We start from the raw sequence: 21,170 nt of genomic DNA, 5'->3' as shown, positions 1-21,170 counted from the left end.
AGTGGTACTTCAGGTTACATACGCTTCAGGTTACATACGCTTCATGTTACAGACTCCGCTAATCCAGAAATAGTACCTCGGGTTAAGAACATTGCTTCAGGATGAGAACAGAAATCGGGCTCCGGCGGCGCGGCAGCAGCAGGAGGCCCCATTAGATAAAGTGGTGCTTCAGGTTAAGAACAGTTTCAGGTTAAGTACGGACCTCCGGAACGAATTAAGTACTTAACCTGAGGTACCACTGTACTTGGATGTCAGTGTGCTTGCACCCTAACCAGATTGTCTTGCTTGGATTCTGCAAAATTGGTCAGCATCTGGGATATTAGCAACAGCAACCACAGAATTAAAAAACCAGCCATTGCTACTTATACTGATGCCTTCTAGGACAGGGTTGTGTCCAACTTTAGTCCACTAATGTTGATCTACAGCAGTCCTAGAGCAGATCTATTGGAATTAAGGGACTCAACTAACTTAGGGCCATTAATTTTACTCTGAGTAAAACATAGTTGGATACAGCCCACAGTTTTTAAAGAGCAGGCAAACTTTTCCATTGGTATGTTATTTGTATGTAATCATCGTTGACCTGGTTCACCTGCCACACTAAGCCAAACTATGGCTTACCAGGAGAATGTGAATGTGCAGGTTCCTGGAGACAAGCTCACAGAACCTTTGCTTCTCCCTGGTCTTTCTTTAAATTATTTTTTTACTCCTGTGCTGTGTTGAACCTTGGGCTCATCAAAACTGACTCTCGTGGCTAAACTCTCTCCTCACTAACCGAAAGTTGTAGCCAAGGTTTGCTCTTAGCTTTGGCTTATTGTGTTGTGCAAACCAGCCACTGTTGTGTCAAAACCAGAGCATAAAGGGAGAGAGAAAAACTTGCATCCTGCGAGTCATGCTGCTTACTCTACATAGTAGAGCCCACCCTACTCCTGGTATCTATGGATGCTGCCAAGAACATGCACAGTGGCACCTACTGATGGGATGCTATGGTTCCAAGCACCTGTGCAGTGCCTATAGTCACTTGAAGGCCTCATGCCACAGGCCATGTAAGTCCTCCTTGCCACTTTAGTAAACTAGGGGAAATGTGGGACAACATGGAGGGCTCTAGTTAAATACTGTGGTAGGCAGGAGCTGAATGAATCTAATTAGATTTAGAGCCAGGCTCCGGAGTGATCTGGGTCTGATCCAAATTTAATCATGTGGTGCATCTGCTGCCCAAGCTCTCCTGTTCTGCATTCTCTCCATCACTAATTGATACCATGAAACAATGCAGAAATGCAAGACCACTATGGCTGGCCAAATAAAGGCCAAAGCTACTTTGTTTTGCATTTTGTTGTTCATTAAATTGTCATTCTATTTTACCCTGCACTGAATAGAGCTTTTTTGTCACTGGGTATTTGAATGATCATAATAGGACAGTATCAGATATAAAAAAAAGCAGAATACTTACAGTTTAGTCAGAGACAATAAAGAGGAGAATGCATTGGCATGAATGACTGATATTTTGTTCCAAGCTAAATCCCTGCAGAAAGGAAGAAAATTATATATGCTTAAAAATGCATGGAGATTTACTTTGAATCTTTTAAATTAAACAACAATTAACTGCATGAAATCACTTCCAGTAGGCTAATTTTAGACCAGTGTTTGGACATTATGATAAGCCACAAGTCATGGCTTACTGTGAATGAGGAGCATGCTACTGCACACAGCCAGATTGCTTCTCCCTTTGTTGACCTGGGTCCAACAAACCACTAGTCTAGGCTTAGTGTGCTGTATGAACCAGTGCTCACAGTTTGGTTGCCTCCAAGGTTTGTTCTTGGCTTACCTACTATGGTTTGTTTGGAAGAAACAAACCATAAGCACTGGTTCACACATCACACTAACAAGGCTCATAGTTTTTTGCTCTTGGCTCAAGAAAGGGAGCACAGCAGGAGCACATTTTACGGCTTACTGAAATGTACAAATATTCTGGGTTGCAAATGCACACATCTCTTCCCCTTGATCCAGGATCTAGCTAACTAATAAGCAAATTATGGGATGATCTCTGGTCTGGTTCAGATAAACTACTGCTGTTTGAACAAACCATGGTTTATTGGAGGGGGAGTGTTGGGTTCTCCGCTCGCTCCCTTCACTCCTCAGTTACATTCAGATTGAGACCCAACTACTAAATCACCATGACAGCTGAACCAGGAAATGTAGGCAGTTTTAAGTTTACAATCAGCATCAAACCCTGATTTGTAATCCTGGTTCACAGGCTATATTTAAACCATAGCTATCTAGTTCAGATGTTATAGGAAACTGATTTTATAAGCGTCTCCTCAAACTAGGCATGTGAAAGGATGGCAGAAAGGGAGGGAGACTGCTCTAACAAACCATGGTTTATGGACGTGTTAAACCTGAACAGAACCTTTCTCTATTATCTACTAGCTTCTCAATAGACCTTCTTCCTCTTTCACATCTGCTACTTCTCTCGTATGCCAATTTCTCTGTCTTTCCAATCTTTCTCCCACATTTCCCCTTTCATATCTCCTTCTGGATGCATGTTGTTTTTTGCACCAATGCTTCATCATAATAAGAACATATATAAGAAGAGTCTGCTGCCTGTGGAAAACCCAACATAGGATAATACAACACTGAACAGAATATTATAGAAATGGATCAATTATTACTCCCATTACATGGAGTGTGGCCATCAATTTTTGTACATTTACACACTCTGCTCCTTGCTCTTTCCTATTGCCATCTGTATACAATTCACTCAGCTTTTCCATTCAGCAGTGGGTTTTGAAGTGTACCCATAAGAGGCTCCTATATGAGTTAAATCAAACTTCCTATTTCTTCAGAGAAGTCTGCAAGCGGAAGCTATTTCAGGGTTGGGGTTTTTTGTTGTTGTTCACGGCTGTGTGAATTCATTGCTGGAAATTTTCAACGTCAGAATGTTTGTTTTGCTTTGGCAAATCTAACCTGGCAAGCTGAATGATCAAAGGGGGGAAAATGGAAAGCAGAATATGTAGGAGCAGGCAGAGGAAAGGAATGTGAGCTTCCATGTTTCTCAGTACCAAGGTAAATAGCTCTTTTATGGCTATACTCACAGCGAACGTAGGGCAACCAGCTGCTGAAATGTGCCGGCTTTGATTTCATATATTTCATTGTGGTGTAAATCACTGTAATGGCAAAAAAATGGCTTTAGAGAAAACAACTTCTAGAGAACTTCAAATGCTGCCCAGGATCCCAGAACTACTTCAGATCTCTCAAGAGTTTGAGCATATCTAGTGGGACTTCGACTGCCTCCTCCTGCCCCTGAACCACATCACAAACTGATCTCTCAGATGCAAAAGTTGCTTGGCTTACGGTACTTGGGGCTTGTTATCAGGAAGCATAGGTACAAAGCCCCCTTTGGTTGAGTGTGCAGAACTCGTTGTATGTTTATTTGAATATTGGCCATTGTTTAGATTTCTTTTAGAGCTATATGTTACACGAAAAACAGAATTTCCAGTCTTCTCATGCATAAGAAACAACTTGCACTCCTGAAATATGTATCCTATTCATCCTGTCTCTTTATCCAAAAGGAAGAGAGCTGCGAAGGCGTCGTAAGAAGCAAGCTAGATGGGAAGAGCATCATATCCTGGATCAAAGTTTAGAGCTTATCCACTCCACTGAAAACTCCACGGACAGAGTCATCTAAAAAATTGAATCTTCAATCCTCCCCACCATCAAAAGCCCCTTATAGTTATATTTTTTATTTTTCTTCCACATTAAACATGCAAAAGAATGTGTGATATGATGGAATACATGATGCACTAGACCTCACCAAATGCTTCTCTCCCTAACCCAAAACTATGAATTTAAAATACAAACCAAGGTTCTGACTCATATATACAGGTCTACTCCTTGCATTGGAGGAAATGGTAAAACCTTCCTCATGTGCACATACATTATTTTTTATTTTTATTTTTTGTAACCTTACACTTTCTGAAGATTTTCACAAGCAGTAAAATGAGGCAAATCACCCAGCTGGTTATATGAGAGGTCTCTGAAATACAAAAACAGAAAAATATAAGGTGGCTAATTCTGTTAAATAGTAAAAATATATTTAGGGTTATGGCTTCTTTCTGGATTCAGTTTTCCTTCAAAACACAACTCTTCTTTTAATTGCTTAAAATAATCTACTAGATACTTAGTTTTAAACCATTTTTCTAGGTGGATCTGATCTTTCGAACTACAATCACAGTGAAATTTAATTAGCTTCCCAGACTACACTTTAAATTAAATAATCTTGCCTCTGACCTTTAGAACTGCCATATCTTTAACTGAGGAAAGTGGTTTGAGGAACTAGAACTAACTTTGAAATCAATCACTATGGGGTGGGGGTGGGGGGAAGAGAAAGCCCTTCAAATGATTTGAGCCAAAACTCAACAAATTGCAGAATAACTGAAACATCTGGACTCATTTATAGTATAATATAGCTAATCAAAAACAAGCCATGGTAATTTGCAGAAATTGTAAAAAGAAGAAAGAAAAAAGGGAAATAGATTTGCATCCTGTACTCCTTTGTGCAGGGGAAACTCCCATCAGGCTTAATATGACTTTTGCCTCTGTAAAGAAAGAAATAAGAGTGGACACAGGGACATGTCCCTTGGTTCTGTTTTTTAACCTTAGATGGTAAGGTTTTGTCCCTGGGCTAATATTCTTTAAAATTAACTTATGAAGTTAATTTTAAAGTTCTCCTTGTATGGGTGCGATGAGGAAGCTCCCCGCCTAAAGAGCATTTACTTCTCGTACGATCCATCTCCACTCAATGGGAGAAGGGTATCAATGCCAAAGTTAAAGGGCATGCTCATTTAGCAGGAAGTAAAATACAAGAGCTGCACTTGTAACCTCATCAGGTATAAGTTGCAGAGGCACAAAAATGGTAAAGTTATAGTAGGTCATTTTGGCTACCTGTGTGTGTGTGTGTGTGTGTGTGTGTGTGTGTGTTTGTGTGTGTGTTTGAGTGGAAATTCTATCCCAAGATAGAATCCCAAGGGTAACGTAAAGTAACTGTAGAAATGGTCAATACAACAAAACCACAAAAAGCAGAAACATTGGAGGAAAGAACTGTCAGGCCACCCTGTGGATTAGGAATGGTAATCTTTGCACATCAGGTTCCCTGGTCTTAAGGACTGGTTGCTTCAGATATTGAGAAAAGATTCCCATGGAAGCATATGGCCCAGGGCACACACTGCACATTTTAAACCTGTAGACAATGATCCTCCCTACTCAGATATGGTTCTACACTACAAGGAGAGCCTGCAAGGAAACTCTGACTTAGAGGCTTTCTCTCCCCCCAGCCCCCCAAAAAACCAACAACAACAGGTGGGCAGTGGAAGCAGGAGTGGAAGGGACACAATGCCAGGGCTGGCACCAGCAGGCAGGCAGCTATTCTTTCCGCTTGCGTGATGGTTAATTGCATGAGAGGAATGCCGAAATAGAAACAAATGAGAAACTTGCAATCTGGACAAAGAAAAATATTCCGTAAATTAAGCCAACATTTCTGAATGATTTTGTTTATACGTAGGCCTTTTCTGCATTTAAAATAAAATTGTCAATGCTTCCCCCCCTTTTTTAAAAAAACCAACAAATGTGAATTTAAATCAGATAATTCTATACATATACAGTTGATCTGTGATGGTAACAGTGCTGTCAACTGAAACACCTTTACTGAGTTTGGTCCTATTCTATGCTTTGCAGGAAAAGATACTTCATTTTGCTCCCAAAGTCAGAGAAGCAAAGGTAGCTCATAAGCAGCAATATTTAATGTTGCTGTGATAGAATTAGTACCCAACTTTCTAAGAAGTGCCCACAAGAGCCACTTTGGCACTATGACTGTATGTTTTTAGCTAGTGTTATTAGAACGTTGGCTAAGCAAACTAATGCCAGATACATTCATCATGATGTAATCATTAAAGGAAAGTGCAGTTGGCCCATTCACAAAGAAGTAGACAGAATGATTACTTTTGATAGTGATTAAACTAACACTGCAGCATTCTTGTAAGCTACAATAATGTATTGGTTAATCATTATAAGGAAACAGGTCTCCCATACATCTTGGGAATAGTGTTCAAAAATCCAATTGAATAAATATGCCTTGGAGAGAAAATAAAGGTATGGAACATTAAGGTATAAGTGAGGATGGAGTCTGTCCCCATTTCGGTGATTATCAGAAAAAGAAAAACCTTTAACAGAATGGAAACTGGGCTTCCCTGGCCCCTTATGTATGCTTCCTGGACATGGGTGACTTTTAAAAATTATCTGAAAAGTAGGAGGAAGCTTGCTTAAATCCATACATTCTATAAATCCTATACATTCTCAATTTTCTCCCTCTTATGGTCACTGCAATCAGTTAACTGAGCATACTCTGACTCGTGATATTGCTTGCTCATCTCATTTTGCTAGGCCGTCCCACCATGTGTTTTACTTTTCTTGCATTATAATACATTGTCTCTCCACCACAATCCTGTGTATCAAGTACAGACTGTAGGCACTGCAACTAGGGGCCATGCAGCATTTACGTTCTGTACTCTGCTTAATGGGACACGGGTGGCACTGTGGGTTAAACCACAGAGGCTAGGACTTTCCGATCAGAAGGTCGGCGGTTTGAATCCCCGCGACAGGGTGAGCTCCCGTTACTCGGTCCCTGCTCCTAGCAGTTCGAAAGCACGACAAAGTGCAAGTAGATGAATAGGTACCACTCCAGCGGGAAGGTAAACGGCGTTTCCATGCGCTGCTCTGGTTCGCCAGAAGCGGTTTAGTCATGCTGGCCACATGACCCAGAAGCTGTATGCTGGCTCCCTCGGCCAATAAAGCAAGATGAGCGCCGCAACCCCAGAGTTGGCCACGACTGGACTTTATGGTCAGGGGTCCCTTTACCATTTACCTTTACTCCGCTTAATACACCATTAGCTCTGGATCAGTGCTGGATACATTTTATTTTATCTTTCCCTTTCTGCAAGGAACTTAACATGGCATACAGTTCTTATCCCACCTGCCCAAGAGCCTTGAGAGATGGGTTAGACTAAGAGACAGCAACAGGTCCTGGGTCACCTAATGAGCTTTGTGGCTCAGTGGGGACTTAAGCTCAGTCTCACCAGCCCTGGACCAACACACTAAGCACTCGCCATACTCAATCTAGTGCTAGTACTAAGTCTTTACATGACGCTGGAATATTGTTGCTAGGCTCTTTGTTATGCATCTGTTTATGCTCTTGAATTACGAGAGCTAAATATGTGAATTTCCATGGTGATGATATAACACATTTCTGAGAACGCTGTATCTTGAAAGTTCCTAGGATTTAATGTAAATATGTCTTTTATACTTACAGTACTTGGAGGTTGGGTAGCTGATCACAGATTGTTTCAGGAAGGTATGTGATCCGAGCTCCTGTAAGGGTCCTGTTAAGAAACGCACATCACCTTAGAGTGAGTCATGACAATGCCCACCAGGCAGGAGGGACTGAGAGAAGATCCTGTGAACTGGGCTTATGTGAGAATGGGCTTCTGAAAGGAGTATGGAGCATGGGGAGGGGTGTTCAGTTGTTTCTCCATCAGGCAAGGAGTAAGAGCATGAATCAGAGCATGAAACTAGCTCAAATCCACGAAATCTGAATCGATCACGGTTGCAGACTGGGTTGAACATGATTGGTTGAAGGACAGCTTCTTTAAAGCAAGTCAGCATTGGCAATAATTAATGCCATCTGCTTTCAGCAGTAACATGAACTATCTGTCTGATACTTACAGGCTTTCCAGACTTGTTGTCCCAGTCAGATCGGGAAACTCTGTTATCTGTGAAGCACCATTTAGTGTCCTAAAGTTACAAACACAATGTAATTAGTGGGATTTTATTTTTTTAGAAAGAGCAAAGGAGTTCTTTTAGTGGTGAAGATATTTTAAACTTATGGATACATACAAGGTTCTGAGTTCAGGTAAGTGCTGAAAAGCAGACTTTTCCACAATCTGAATAGGGTTGTCATAAAAATGGCTGTGAGGAAGAAGAGGAGGACACAATTAACACTCAAGATTTATATCTTTAAATACTTTTGCAATAAACTGGTGGGGGGCGGGGCAGGAGAAGTAACTCCTCTGGAGTTACTTCTTTTAATGTGCCACACCTTTCTCCCTTGCTTTTTGAATTTGCTCCCCAGATTACAATTATATGCTTATTTTGATTTAGACCAACTGTGTGATTATACCTTAGTGTGCATTACTATGTGTGGCCTATGTGTGGCCTAGGGACATCAGAGTGAAGGGCAGGAAATAAATTAATAAACAAACAAACAAACAAATAAAGGCAGGGATGGAATTGAACACACCTTACACATTCAGAGTAAGAAATGAACAGGAAGATAGTGTTCATACTAGCCTAGCAAAACTCTCCCATCTTGTTTCCGCACTAACATATCTCAGTTTATTAAGCAGAGATACGCACAAGCCTTGTGCCAGCATGCTCTGTTTTCCAAATGTGGAAACTAGGGTTATCAGGTTACGGAAAAAACAGGATCTGAAACCAGCTTCAACCTGGTAAACAGTTTCCTGGTTTGGATATAAAGAGAAACTATGTAAGGCCTTTTAAACAAGTAAGTAACTCTTTATAAAATGGCATTTTATTTGCTTTTTCACTTTCCAAATGCCATTGTATCATGTATGTGTCTGTTGGGAGCTGGAGCTCAAAATTTGGATTTCACAACCTTGATTTTAATGTGTACAGGGAGGGGGGGGCGAGATTTCATAAAGTTTGAGAAGCAATGGCCTGCTCACAGAAAGCAGAGAAGCAAGATACATAACAGAATTTAGTAATTAATTTCACATTTTCTATTAAAAGTGAACTGATGCTACTTACATTGCTATAAGGGATGGATTGCCCACAAATGCCTGTCCAGGTATTGACTTGATATTATTACTATGAAACCCCCTGGAAAGGAAACAGAAAGCAGGATACTCATACTCACAATATGTGAAAGAAATATGTGAAAGGCACAGTCTCTTGGGATAAAAAAATTCAGATCTGTAGAATGCTAGCAGGTGTAATAATGGAGGTCTTCTGTTTTCTAGACATTACCTCAGTAAATGGGGATGGATGGATGGACAATCAGGCGGGGAGGGGGAAATTTTGCAACAACACCAGCAATTTTCTCAAGTCTTTCTTTTTATTCCTAAAAGCTGCAGGGAGTGAACCTGCCCATTCCCTCTAGTAGCAACATGAAGAAATGTTTCTGTGATACACTGGTAAAGTAGTGTTTATGAACAGTTTATGCTGAGCGACATTTTTTGTTAATGAGATTTGCAACCAGAGCTCGCATACATGTTTATTTTGGAGGTAGGTCCCACTGAACCTGTCCTCATGCAAGCATGCCACTCTTCTAAATATCTTACTGGACAAAGTTAACTAAAATAAACAGGACCAGCTCCCAAGAAAATGTGTTTCAGATCAGGGTGCTAATGAATGCGAACATACATAAGATCCCAGGGCATCCTGTATGTACATTTTAGGCTTTCACGGTTTCTTTATGAAAAGTATTTTAGATGAACAAGCAAAAAAGGACGAGCTAAACAATGTAATTGCTGCCATTTAAGAAGGAAGCAAATTGTCTCCAAATTAATTACAGCATTTTATTCACATGAGTAATAATCTATTGTCAGAAACAAAGGCAGCAATGAAGTGTTCAGCAGGAACAGTAATGATTTGTGTGGGAAATGTTCATTTGTTCAGTCAGGTATGAACAAAGCTTCCCAGATTTAAACTGAAGCATGGCTTGGGCAAGACCATCAGCTGCTGCTATTAGTAGGTTGGCTCAGAATACTGGCTGCACAAGAAAATTATCTCTAGAGCAGAACCCTGAACAATTAAAGTTGAGGCAGAGCACAACACTAATTATTATTATTTTTTAAAAAAAGATTTCTAAGCTACATATAAAAACCCAGACATTTCCACAGTGCTTTATCATCTGCAACATCATATCGTTGTGGGGGGAATGTAAAGGCGAGTTTTTCAAGATGCAGGCAGTGAGCATGCCTATTGTAGAAGTTAGCTATTTGTTCATTAATGTTGTTTCAACATACAGTAACAACCTTACACTAACTTTCTGCCTACCATGACAATTTTGAATGTGCAGTTGCATGGCCAAGTGAAAAAAGAACAGGCGTCCTCTTGCATATTTAAGTTGCGTAGAAGAGGCCCTTTTTAGCAGATGGAACTTTTTTCTGATTTCCCTATGTGCAGGATGGAATGGTACAGACCAGATGTAGAAGCACCAAGTCAGCCTCCTGATTGCGTATTTCAACCTTAAGCAGGTGGGGGGAATAGCTTAAGAAAAGGGTTGCAGCTATTCCATGCTGTAACAGAGTAAAAGCACATACCCCTTACTCCCTTATAAATCGCTTGGTGAGGAAAGTTATTGTTGTCCATGATCCCCAAAGGAAGTCAACTCATAGCACAGTGCTTTTCCCAGCGCAGTGGCTGAGTATCTCATCTTGTGAGCATACTAAATCTGAGAAAGTCAGATTCTTATTTGGTTAGATGCTGGCTTCCTCTATGTCAGCCTCCCCATCTCTTGGGGACAGAACATAAAAACGTATCATTTTGGACATGGTGTTTTGCCTTGATCACATGAAAATTACTGAATCTATCCTAGAGGCGCCAGCCATTTAGAATCAGTATTACTGTTATCTTTTATTTTCAGTGCAACCTCCATTTCATGTATTCATGGCTTTCAACCATAATCCTGGCATTGACTGACTGGCATTAGGACCTGCCTTACCCACAAGTTTAATTTATGCTATAGATTAACTAAAGAGGGGAATGTGGGAATATCCAAAGTGAGTCCGGCTGGCAGTGACCAACAGGTCTGAGAAGCATTGATACGCTATTCTTAAAAAAAACTCTGTAGATCTCAACAACCTCCTGGCTTATGAGCAGTGGTACAAAATGGGAGGTGGTGGTGGCAACTAATACAGAGGTTCCGCTCCCCTGAGAGTGCATGCACACAAACACACCAGATATAGGAGTGGCAAAAGGTTATGATGATTTCAAATCCAGTTCCCTAATGTGTATGGTACACAAAAGCATGCTACTAAAAACAGATATTATGGTCCCCTTGCACACAGCTTGAACAGTTGGGAGTTCTTAGTCAAAGGGGAAAGATGAAAGGAGAACTTTAAAAAGTCAAAGATGGAAGTTTTTAAATCTTAGGCAGCGCATCACAGAGTTCAGTATATGGACTTAAGAGGAGAAATGAAACAAAAGGTATCCTAAGAGCAAAAATGAGTTTGGCTGGGGAGATGTCATGGAGGGAAAGGATGAGAAGAAAAGGCTTTGCTGGCATCATTTTGTACAATTTGTGTTATAGATTTATATTTAATCTGTAGAGGAAACTCGAGCCCTTTGTTTAAGCTAGGTGTGGCTAACGTGTGGTCCTCCAGATGTTGTTAGCTTCCAACTCCCATCAGCTCCAGTCAACATGGTCAGTGCCCAGGTCTTGCAGAATTTGGACTTCAGCAACATCTGGAGGGTTACTAGTGACCCAGCCCTGGTTTAAGCATTAGCCTGGTACCCAGAGGCTACAAGGAATAGGCAAGTGAGTGGACTGACAGAAGATGGGCAGAGAGCAGAAATATAGTTGGGTGCTGTGGGAAGGCCAGAACTCTCCCAACCAGGTGAGTATTTTTTATTTATTTTTGTGGATTAGTAACCTTCCGGAATGTATTTAAAATACTGTGATAGTTCAAATGGTGTCTGCAAAGCTTTGGCGACATTTTCAATTGCTAGCAATTGTCATACTAGAGACATGCCACTCTTGAAAGAACCTGCTCTCTTTTTTCTTTGGCTATTACTTATGAATCACCATGTAAATAAATGAAGTCATTGCTGAGGATTTTTGGATTATAGCTGTGTGTGTGTTGCTTGGATTTTGGGATCTGAGAGCTGCTTGCTGAACAGGGGGAAATGTTGTGTGTGTGAAGCGGCCCTAACCTCACTGGAAGCCCTTCCAGATGATATCACAATTTATGTTCAAAGGCCTCGGGATTGATAAGGTCTGTTACAAGTGCAAATATCATTCATCTTGATTATAATGATTTCTTTTTGATGTCTACAAGATGCACTTTTGGCCATTCTGGTAGCATCTGGAAATACATACTTCTTGTGGCAGTAATGGGCAAAATTCAGATGAATTTTGGTCCAAATAATTTTTAATATGGAAAATGTTCCCATATGCTAAATGACACCCATAATGTTCATGGAGGTACATATTATGGGGGTGGGGGAATCAGTACTGGAAATCTGCATGTGGGATGTGCCTTTGTGGAGTCAAGGCAGCAGTCAGTCAAACAACCAGGGAAAGAACTGCAGGAAAGCTTTGATGCCAATGGCTGCCTTCTGACTCTGGAATGCTTTGATATGGCTTTCAACCAAATGCAGGAACATACAGTGCAATCCTAATTATGTCTACTTAGAAATAAGTCCTATTGAATTCAGCAGAGCTTACGAGGTAAGTGGGGTTAGAATCGTTGCCTCAGGCAGCAATGCGAAACATACATGCTAAGGAGTAAGGAGTAAACTCTGTTAAATAAGGGGAAATTACTTCTGAGTAAATGCATAAGATTGTGCTGCGATGGTATGGCAAAACACCATGTATACAACTGGTCAAAAGTTAGCCTAGACTACTTCCCATTGAAATCAACGGAACTAAAAATAGTTGTGACCATTCAATTCTGTTTCTTTCAATAGTGCTAAATTCTTAAGCGGGGAGAAGCCAGCTTACTTCATACCTGTACTTGCTCAAAACAAGGTATTATAGCCTAATTCCTATGCTTTTAATTTTGATGCCCATGATGGTATTTTGAAACCCTGTTCAATTCAGACACGGGGTTGCCTGGAGGGGTAAATTGCAATAAATAAATCCTCTCCTACCCGTTAAAACCCACCCCACAAGTTCAAAAGGTTAGACATGATGACTTGGAAAATACCCCTATAGCCATTTAATTGTTCTGTGTATTTTGACACAAAGAAACGAGGTGAATCAGTCTCATTCCAGGCCCCCTTTTCACCTTACATTATGAATTCCCAGAATTTAGGATGTTACAGTGCTGTTTTCACTGAAGTTCTTTCAATGGCATTATAAACAAGGGAATCAAGAATCCTCGTTAAACCACAAAAATGGTCAATTCTTTTTTTAAAATAGCCAGTGAAAATAGCAAAATATTTTCATTATCAATATAGGCCTTGTGATATGGTTCCAATTGACCTCCAGATCTGGAAGAAATTCTGTGGGTAATTTATAAGTCTGATGGATGATGTTTCAAGGCTAAAACTGCAGACACCTCACCGGAATAATGCAATTTATTTAATATAGTGGCTTGGCTGAATAAGGCTGAAACACTTGACAACCTTTTAAATAAAATAAACTGCTGTGCAAGAGCTGAAGATCAGTCCCCGCCCCCCACCCCATACCAAAATAAACTTGATCGCCACAGAAATCTACTCAGGTTGTAGCTATTTTTGCAGCAGGTGCAAGAAAGACCACCACCACTCCCAGGGTTTCCCTACCTGAATTCCTAAAGCATCTGGACCACAGGTCTTGGAACATAGGTCTTGTCCTCTCTTAATAGGTTGGCACCATTTATTATTGGTTGTACCAGCAAGCCACATTTATCTTTCCTATACTCCAAGTTGATATTAAGAAGGCGAATAAACCAGACATGGTCAATAAAGCCAACATATCAAGAAATGATTCTTCTTGGATTTGCTTGAGTACATTTCACACAAACTTTGGGGAAGTGTATTGGCACCTCCAGAAACCACAACACAATACAGAGTGCCTTGAAAGCATATCTTGCCTATTGTATCTGCGTTTTGATGGGACCAATAGTAGTGCCATGCCATCACAATGTAAAGAATCATATTTCCCACTCATCTACCCAAATACAACAGAAACAAAATCTGCATGTTAGTTCCAGAAAATTCTCATAACTATGAGGATCAAAAAAATAATAATGTCAGGAACTACCTTAGAAGTATACTAGAAAGTAGAATGTCTCCACTGGGTATGAATAATGTGTATTCATTATTTACATATTGCCTATATTCTATATACAATCAATTCAGTCTTGCCCCAAGCTCTACTCAACAGTAGACCAATTAATGGTCATTCATTCATTTCAGTGAGTCTACTTTGAGTGGAGTTAATGTTGGACACAACTCAATCAATATACCAAAGTTCAGGTCTGTTTGGCTGCTATGACTCTTGGAATGGCCATTTTGCAATCTCCCAGAGTAGACTAGTTAGTTCATATTGACCCTTGGGCTACATAGCTGCCCTAGTTTCATCTTCAGAAGTATGCAGAGGAGGATCCAGTAATAATGCAGAAGTGTTTAGGATTCCATCTTTCACCTTTCTTTCACTGGTGGTCAAGTCAAGCCAAGTGAGGCTCCGAGTCCTGGCCATGAGGAGAAGAAGCTTCTGTAGAGCTTCTGTAATACTACCAGCTCAGACAAAAGGTGCACTTGAAGCTGGAAAGCCAGAATGATTTCCTCCCCTCCTAGGTATGAAGGATGTGTTGCTAGTCCTGGCACTTCTAGCAAACATGGATATACAGTTATGCTAACAAAGCAATTAGCATTTGAAACAAAGCAATCTACAGGAGGAAAAGGGGATTCTAAGAAACTTTGCATTCAGTACTTACAGTTCTTTCAAGTTTCTGAGTGCCCTGACAGAGACGGGGAATTCATCCAGATTATTGTAATTTAAATCCCTGGATGTTAAAAAAAATCAAATCACAATAGCTGTATTAGATATATGAATGAATTATACTGAATTTGCAAGGAAATATTTTATCTGCATTGTATTTATAGGTCTATAACTTCATAGAACTTCAAGAATAGGAGATGAGTAGGAAATGTTTATGAGCATTTGTAAACACTCCACCCACAGTATTTATTATTATGTTGTGCTTAGTTAATCTATTCCCAAGAAATAATCTTAGGTCCACTTCACCAGCTGAGCATCCCAGAGTGCAGCTGAGCTTTATAAAACATGTCAGCTTCCTAACTTACGCTTACTGGAACACACACACACACACACACACACACACACACACACACACATTTTAAAAAATGCAAAACCAAACCAAGAACACTGTTGTAGGCATTGCCAGTTGTTGCAAATTAGAATTGTGTGTATTTAAATCTGCAATAGCAAATATGAACCAAGTGAAAAGTTTAATCTGGGCAAAAATCTGCCAAAATAGACAATTTAAGAATATTCAAAGATCGATAAGTAAGTTCCAATGTCACTGTTATGTTCTATTGCCTACTAATCGGAAAAAAACATTTAAAAATTTAGACACCAAAATTTACTTTTATAGTGTCATCACAAATGTTCATCCTGAACCTGTAGTAATCCCAAAATAATGTTTGCCTTTTGTTTTTTATTTTTGCATAATGTAAGTGAAAGCACTGAAAACAAAGCACAACAAATAAAAGGTCAACTCACAAAGTCTCTAGGTTGTGGAGACCATCAAAGCATTTCTTTCCCAGGGAGTAGATTCTATTGTTATGGAGATGCCTGTATTAGAACATTAAGAACACAAGTCAGAAAAACAAGCTATATGAAGTAGACATAAAAGAAAACATTTTGATGCTTAAAAATCTAAAAGAAGTGTTGTTGTTTTTTAAAAAGGCTGGCATGATTTATATGGTAGGAAGTGAGAGGGAATGCTTTCTACCTCTTACCTTTCCACTAGCTTTCACTTGGCCTTTGGCTTTAAAAGCTGATTTAAAAATTACGGAGTCAGTTGGTATAGTTGCAATAGTTGCAAAACCAATATTTAAGTGTCTGTTTATGTATACCGCAACTACGCAGGTTATGTTTGTAATTTAAAACAAACTTCTAGCACACGTATCTAAAATAATGTTTAGGTTGGGAGAAAAGGAATAAAGAAAATTTAAAAAATTAAGCATATATGACAAGGAATGTGCATGGATAAATTAACCAGCTATTTGTTTGTACACAGTGCAGTTTAGCACAGTTTAATTTATGCCAAGTTAGGTTCCACGGTATACAATGTCTTTGTATCTGGGAGGTTTCTCTGCTTGCTGTTGAACTGGAACTGCAACTACACACTCAAGCTATCTTGAGCCAAGCCAGCCATACCCAAGTTTTGTTTGTCCCCGCCCCCTTCTTCTAGCTGAAAGTTGGGTGGCGGCAGAAGTTTTGCTTTTCAAGATCTTCTCTGTTATCATTCCCATTTTAGCATATGTGCTGCTGAAGTGAGCACATTTTGCTTTTCTATAACTATAATAGGCGATTGTGTTTTTTTGTTACTATAAATTCCATGGGAAGATGTACCGCACAGTTATACAAAATTTGCAGAAAAATGTAAACCCAAGTAAAACTACTGAAACCTAACAAACCACACCCACCACAACCTTGATGGAAAATAGGCCTGCCTCCCATATTAAACATATTCTTTTCCCAAAACAGCATTGCCAAAAGCTACTATTACATTTACATTTTTATTGACAGTAGGCCCAGTTTTTCTCCCATTGAAGATGGTATCAGATTTCACACTGACCTGAAGTTTTACATAACTTGCTGAATTACGCAGGCTTAAACTGCAAAGTAACAGGGCAAGGGGGGAATTCAGCAATAGCTCTTTCAGACAGGTGGGGGGGATTATATGTGAATTATACATACAAAAGGATAGTGTCAAAAACATGCATAGTATTTGGGTATATGACACAAAAAGAACAATATATTCATTTTTTTAAAAATTAACTATTAACATAATCACAGCCCATGAATTTTGCATGTTGGCCATGCCCATTCTGTATTTTGGAGAGAGAAAGGGGGGGTAACTAGTACTTTGCAGAGCCTCACGCCCCTCCCCTCCATTGCAGGAGGGGCAGAGGGTGTTTTGCCTCAGATGCCCAAATGCCTTGGGCTTGAACCTATGAAGAACGAGAGCATCAGAATCATGCTTTCCCATCACCCCCTGGTGTGCTTGCTTTTCTCCCCAAGACTGCATCTTGAATTAGCACATTTATATGGCAGCCTATGTGCATGGAGTCCAACACATGTAGGCTGAGGCTAGATGTTTTGCTGTACTATAACGCTGTAGTATCAAGATTGCACATCTGGGCCTACACATGATGGACTGTCACAATTCCTTAGAGGCCTGCATGCAGTTACTGGGCAATGGGACAGGGAAGACCAGACTCGGAAAGCTCAGTCCGGATCTTTTCACCAGATCCAGACTCAAATATCTACATATGGATAATAATTTGTATCATTCCATTTTGTGCTTCTATAGGTGATGGGAGAGATCTTTTTGTAACCCATATTAAATTGTTTTTAAAGTGATCCAGTCAAGTGGCAGAGACTGGATCCCAAGTGTCTATCTACTCTACTGAAACAGCAAGTGCAATCAAAGCTTATTCGCCAGCAATTTGTTTCAGTACTGCAAATGGCAATGAATTCGAATTTTGTATCTTTTTACATGGGCAAAAGAAGCCATATTATTCAGATGGGTGTATGTGTGTGTTAGGGAATATGTGTGAATAAAGGGAAGAATGAAGTGGTATTTACAATCTCAACCTCTATTTCATTCAACTAGCCACATTAACCAATTGTTAACCAATTTTTGGCTCTATCAATCATGTCACATTTTTGCTGCTCGCATCTACTGAAAGCACATTCTTTCTTATTCATATTATATTAAACCAACTACTTCAAGATGCAAATGACAAGGTTCAAATGTTACACTTTGAAATGCAATGAAAACTTACAGAACCACTAAACTGGACAGGTTTCCAAAAGCGTAATCTGGAATGTGGTATATTTTGTTCAGAGCCAGTGTCATTGCCTGAAGTGCTGGCAAACTTCTGAAAGCTTGTACCGGAATTTCTGTCAGAGAGTTGTCATCTAACCACAGGTGTCTCAGTGAAACCAAGCCACTGAAGCAGTTGGGGGGCACAAGGCTGATATGGTTAGCATCAAGGCGTCTAAAAAAAAATGCAGAAACATTATTATTATTATTTTGCAGGAGAAAATCTGCTAATAAATGAATCTACCAGGGAACAAGTAGGAAGTTTCTGCTTTTAAGAATAATAATATCCCAGTTTTTCTTACTTTCTTTTATCTTCCCGTTTGTATGCTGCAAACAACTGTAAGCATTTTACCACACTTTGATTAAGGTCTGCTGTGGGCCAGATATGGAAGAGAATTACTTCATGGACCAGATTCAGCTTTTGGGCTTCCAATTGGCCATTTCTAGCTTGAAAGCACATGGGTTAAGAATCATAAACCATTTTGTAAGCTAGAAAGGACTACAAAAAAGGGGAAAAAATGTGACTTGCCATTCTTAGCACTATTATAAATTGCCTCACTGAATTGATGTTTTAAATATAAAGGTGATGGCTCATTCTCCATGTGTGGTACTGGGCAGCTCTACCAGGGGGTAATAGAAACTTAAATGTGTGACAGAATGGTTCTGGAGGGGTACTGAATCATCCTTCCTCATATGTTTTCCAAATCCAAGCTGCAAATAAAGGTCTCTTTTCAGTTAGCAAATGACCTTAACTCAATGTTCTTCCTGAGGTAAATCTAAAGGCACGAAAGAACTCCTAATTGCTCTGGTTGTTGCAGAGCCAGCAATAGGAGACCACCAGGGTACCCTGAACAAGGAAACCACCACCCTCCCTCCTCTCGCCTTCTGTTTTGCACATTCTCTCAAGTGCACTACATCATAGTTTGGTGCCCCCTCAGCTTGCTGCCCTGTGTGGGGGAACCACCTGCACCCCCCGCTGAATCCAGTGCTGAGACCACTTAACTAATATAAATGTAGAATCCTGGAGAAAAGCAACAGGGTTTATTCCACAATGCCACAGTGCAGGTGTCACCAGTTTCCTTCAACAAACAATGCAGGGTTATAGCAAAACCACAAAAGTCCTCAATGCACACAGTCTATTTGTTACTGCATAAGGCAGTCAGCACAGCAGATGTAATTTCTCAGCACTGTTTAGCAGCTAAGATAGATTCTTTGGTGGTTTTGAAACAAAGGTTCCAGCACAGTGTGATCAGCAGATCCTGTTACCTCACTTGCTCCTAGTTCCATTGCTTTTGCATCCGAACCTTTAACAGTCTTTCATTTTCCTGCACTTGCAGGGATGGAAAAAGAAGAAAAGGGACACAAATCCAGGGCTAATCTCTTTAAACCTGGCATAGGGAACCTGTGGCACTCTAGTTGGTGGTGGTCTATAGCCCCATCAGCCATGCTGTCTGGGCCTGATGGGACTTGGGAGTCCAATAGCATATGGAGGATCAGAGGTCATATCCCTCTTTAAAGGAATACAGAACTTTCTAAAAAAATCCATAGCCTATCCTGTATCCGCATCAATATTAATGGTCCTGGATTTCATAGATGGATTGGATTAGATTGCATGGAGAGAGAAAAAGGCGTTATAGCACAACCCAAGGACCCCAAACCAAAATGCATCAGGAAGAATATTTGATGCAACATTACAGCTGGAGGTAGTAGTAGTTTTATTTCATAGAGTCATGGAATTGTAGCTTTAGAAGGGACCCCACAGCCATCCCTGGGTGGGCTCGAACCACCAACCTTCCGATTAACAGCCAGACACACTGACCTATTGCACCATTGGGGGCTTTGTTCTTTAGATTAGCATTCTTGGAAATGAACCACAAGAAATGGATAAGCCCAATGGGAATGAAATACCTTCAATGTATCAACTAAAAGAGTCACAGAACAGTGATGTAACCAACTTCATAGAATTGAAGCCTTCCTGGGTAAGGATGAAGGAACCCAGAGCTGATTATTTTTTTACTTGGCACTTGGTTGCGTAGGAATTATTACTGAATTTTTTGTGGTTTTGAGATTGGATTTAATTTGGGGATTATAATTGAAATATTGTTTCAGTACTTTTACATGCTAGCAACTTTGAGTTCCTCAGAAAGTAAAGGAATAATAAACAAACTAGACAGCAAAAGAGGGAAAAGCAGCACTAGGAGGTGGGGTATTTCTGGGAGCAGCTGCAAGTTTTGCTTCCATTTTTGATCAACAGCATTTTAGTGTTACATTCCAACTTTACACTGTGGTTCAAGCGCATGGCCTGAAGTTGCCTTTTGTCAAACAAGGCTTAGTCAAGATTAATCACACATCACCTGCTTCAGGAAAAAATGGCAAGCTGCAGTTAATAAAGTAATGAAAGCAAAAGCTTTTGGTCTTCTTCTTGCAGCCATACTGGTCAGAGGTAGGTTGTTGATGCACAAGCCCAAGGCTATTCTGAGTCATTCCCATCTCAACCATGGTTTACAGTGATGTCCAAACCAGCTCCCTTGTTTAGGAAATACTTTGCGGGCTAAATAGGTTGTGTCCAGATAAATTATACAAAAAAAGAAAAGATGAAGTAAAAATATGCTTAAATGTTTTCCTTTTTCACTGAACAAAACGAAAATGCAAGCAGACCAAGTAATCTTGTACAAGGCAAAGCTAGCTCATTTGGAAGAAACTGGGCTTTATGGCAGGCCTGTTAATCTCTTTATTTAAAGCTGCTTCTTCGTTTTCGCTCATGTAAAATGTCAGGTCCTTTCTATCTACTTGTTCACAGTATTTCTACCTACTGCACGAGAACAAATAACAATTTCTGTGGCTTTATGCCAGGCTGGCAAATAACTGAGACAAGGTCAGTTGGAACAAATTTATAAAAGTTCAGTGTCAAAGCCCTTTTACAATTAAATTTTCAATATGAAAACTGACATGGCAGGCTGTAGGGACACAGCTTCCAAAACAGCTCACAAGGTCTGTCAACAAATGGGTAAAGCTGGAAATGTTTAGAAATACCCACTCTGCAAGGGCAACAAGAATATTTTGTGCTACGTTTCCAAGTGAGATATACTTTGAATGGAAATACAAAGTTTCTTTGCATTTAGTCAGAAAGGCATTTCTCGTCTGTGTGACGTTTCAGTCTAAGCCAAGGACTTTAGAGTTCACCAGCTTGACAGTTACACTGATTAAAGCTTCTTTTTAAAAACCTTCTCTTTAATCAATTCGCACGTGTGTGTTTTTCTCCAGCAGGGCTAACATCCTGCCTTATATATGACCTAGATCTTATAGCTCTTTCTT

General features: G+C 40.0%; 1 protein-coding gene across 1 annotated transcript in view; it reads right to left on the bottom strand.

Annotated features, from left to right (window-relative positions):
• The window catches only part of LGR5 (leucine rich repeat containing G protein-coupled receptor 5), an 81,472-nt gene that overhangs the window by 6,185 nt on the left and 54,117 nt on the right, over nucleotides 1–21,170 (bottom strand). The window contains exons 5-14 of the mRNA XM_083574453.1: nucleotides 17,815–18,030; nucleotides 15,521–15,592; nucleotides 14,712–14,780; nucleotides 8,872–8,943; nucleotides 7,942–8,013; nucleotides 7,771–7,839; nucleotides 7,356–7,427; nucleotides 3,965–4,030; nucleotides 3,090–3,161; nucleotides 1,448–1,519 (exon numbers count right to left, since the gene is read on the bottom strand). Of these exons, the coding sequence (XP_083430579.1) occupies nucleotides 1,448–1,519; nucleotides 3,090–3,161; nucleotides 3,965–4,030; nucleotides 7,356–7,427; nucleotides 7,771–7,839; nucleotides 7,942–8,013; nucleotides 8,872–8,943; nucleotides 14,712–14,780; nucleotides 15,521–15,592; nucleotides 17,815–18,030 (852 nt within the window). The remainder of the gene's footprint in view (nucleotides 1–1,447; nucleotides 1,520–3,089; nucleotides 3,162–3,964; nucleotides 4,031–7,355; nucleotides 7,428–7,770; nucleotides 7,840–7,941; nucleotides 8,014–8,871; nucleotides 8,944–14,711; nucleotides 14,781–15,520; nucleotides 15,593–17,814; nucleotides 18,031–21,170) is intronic.

This window comes from Podarcis filfolensis (assembly GCF_964270895.1).
Source record: "Podarcis filfolensis genome assembly, chromosome: 10".
Lineage (NCBI taxonomy): Eukaryota > Metazoa > Chordata > Lepidosauria > Squamata > Lacertidae > Podarcis > Podarcis filfolensis.
The sequence above is the reverse complement of the archived record's forward strand: the minus strand, read 5'-3'. Positions and strand labels throughout refer to the sequence as shown.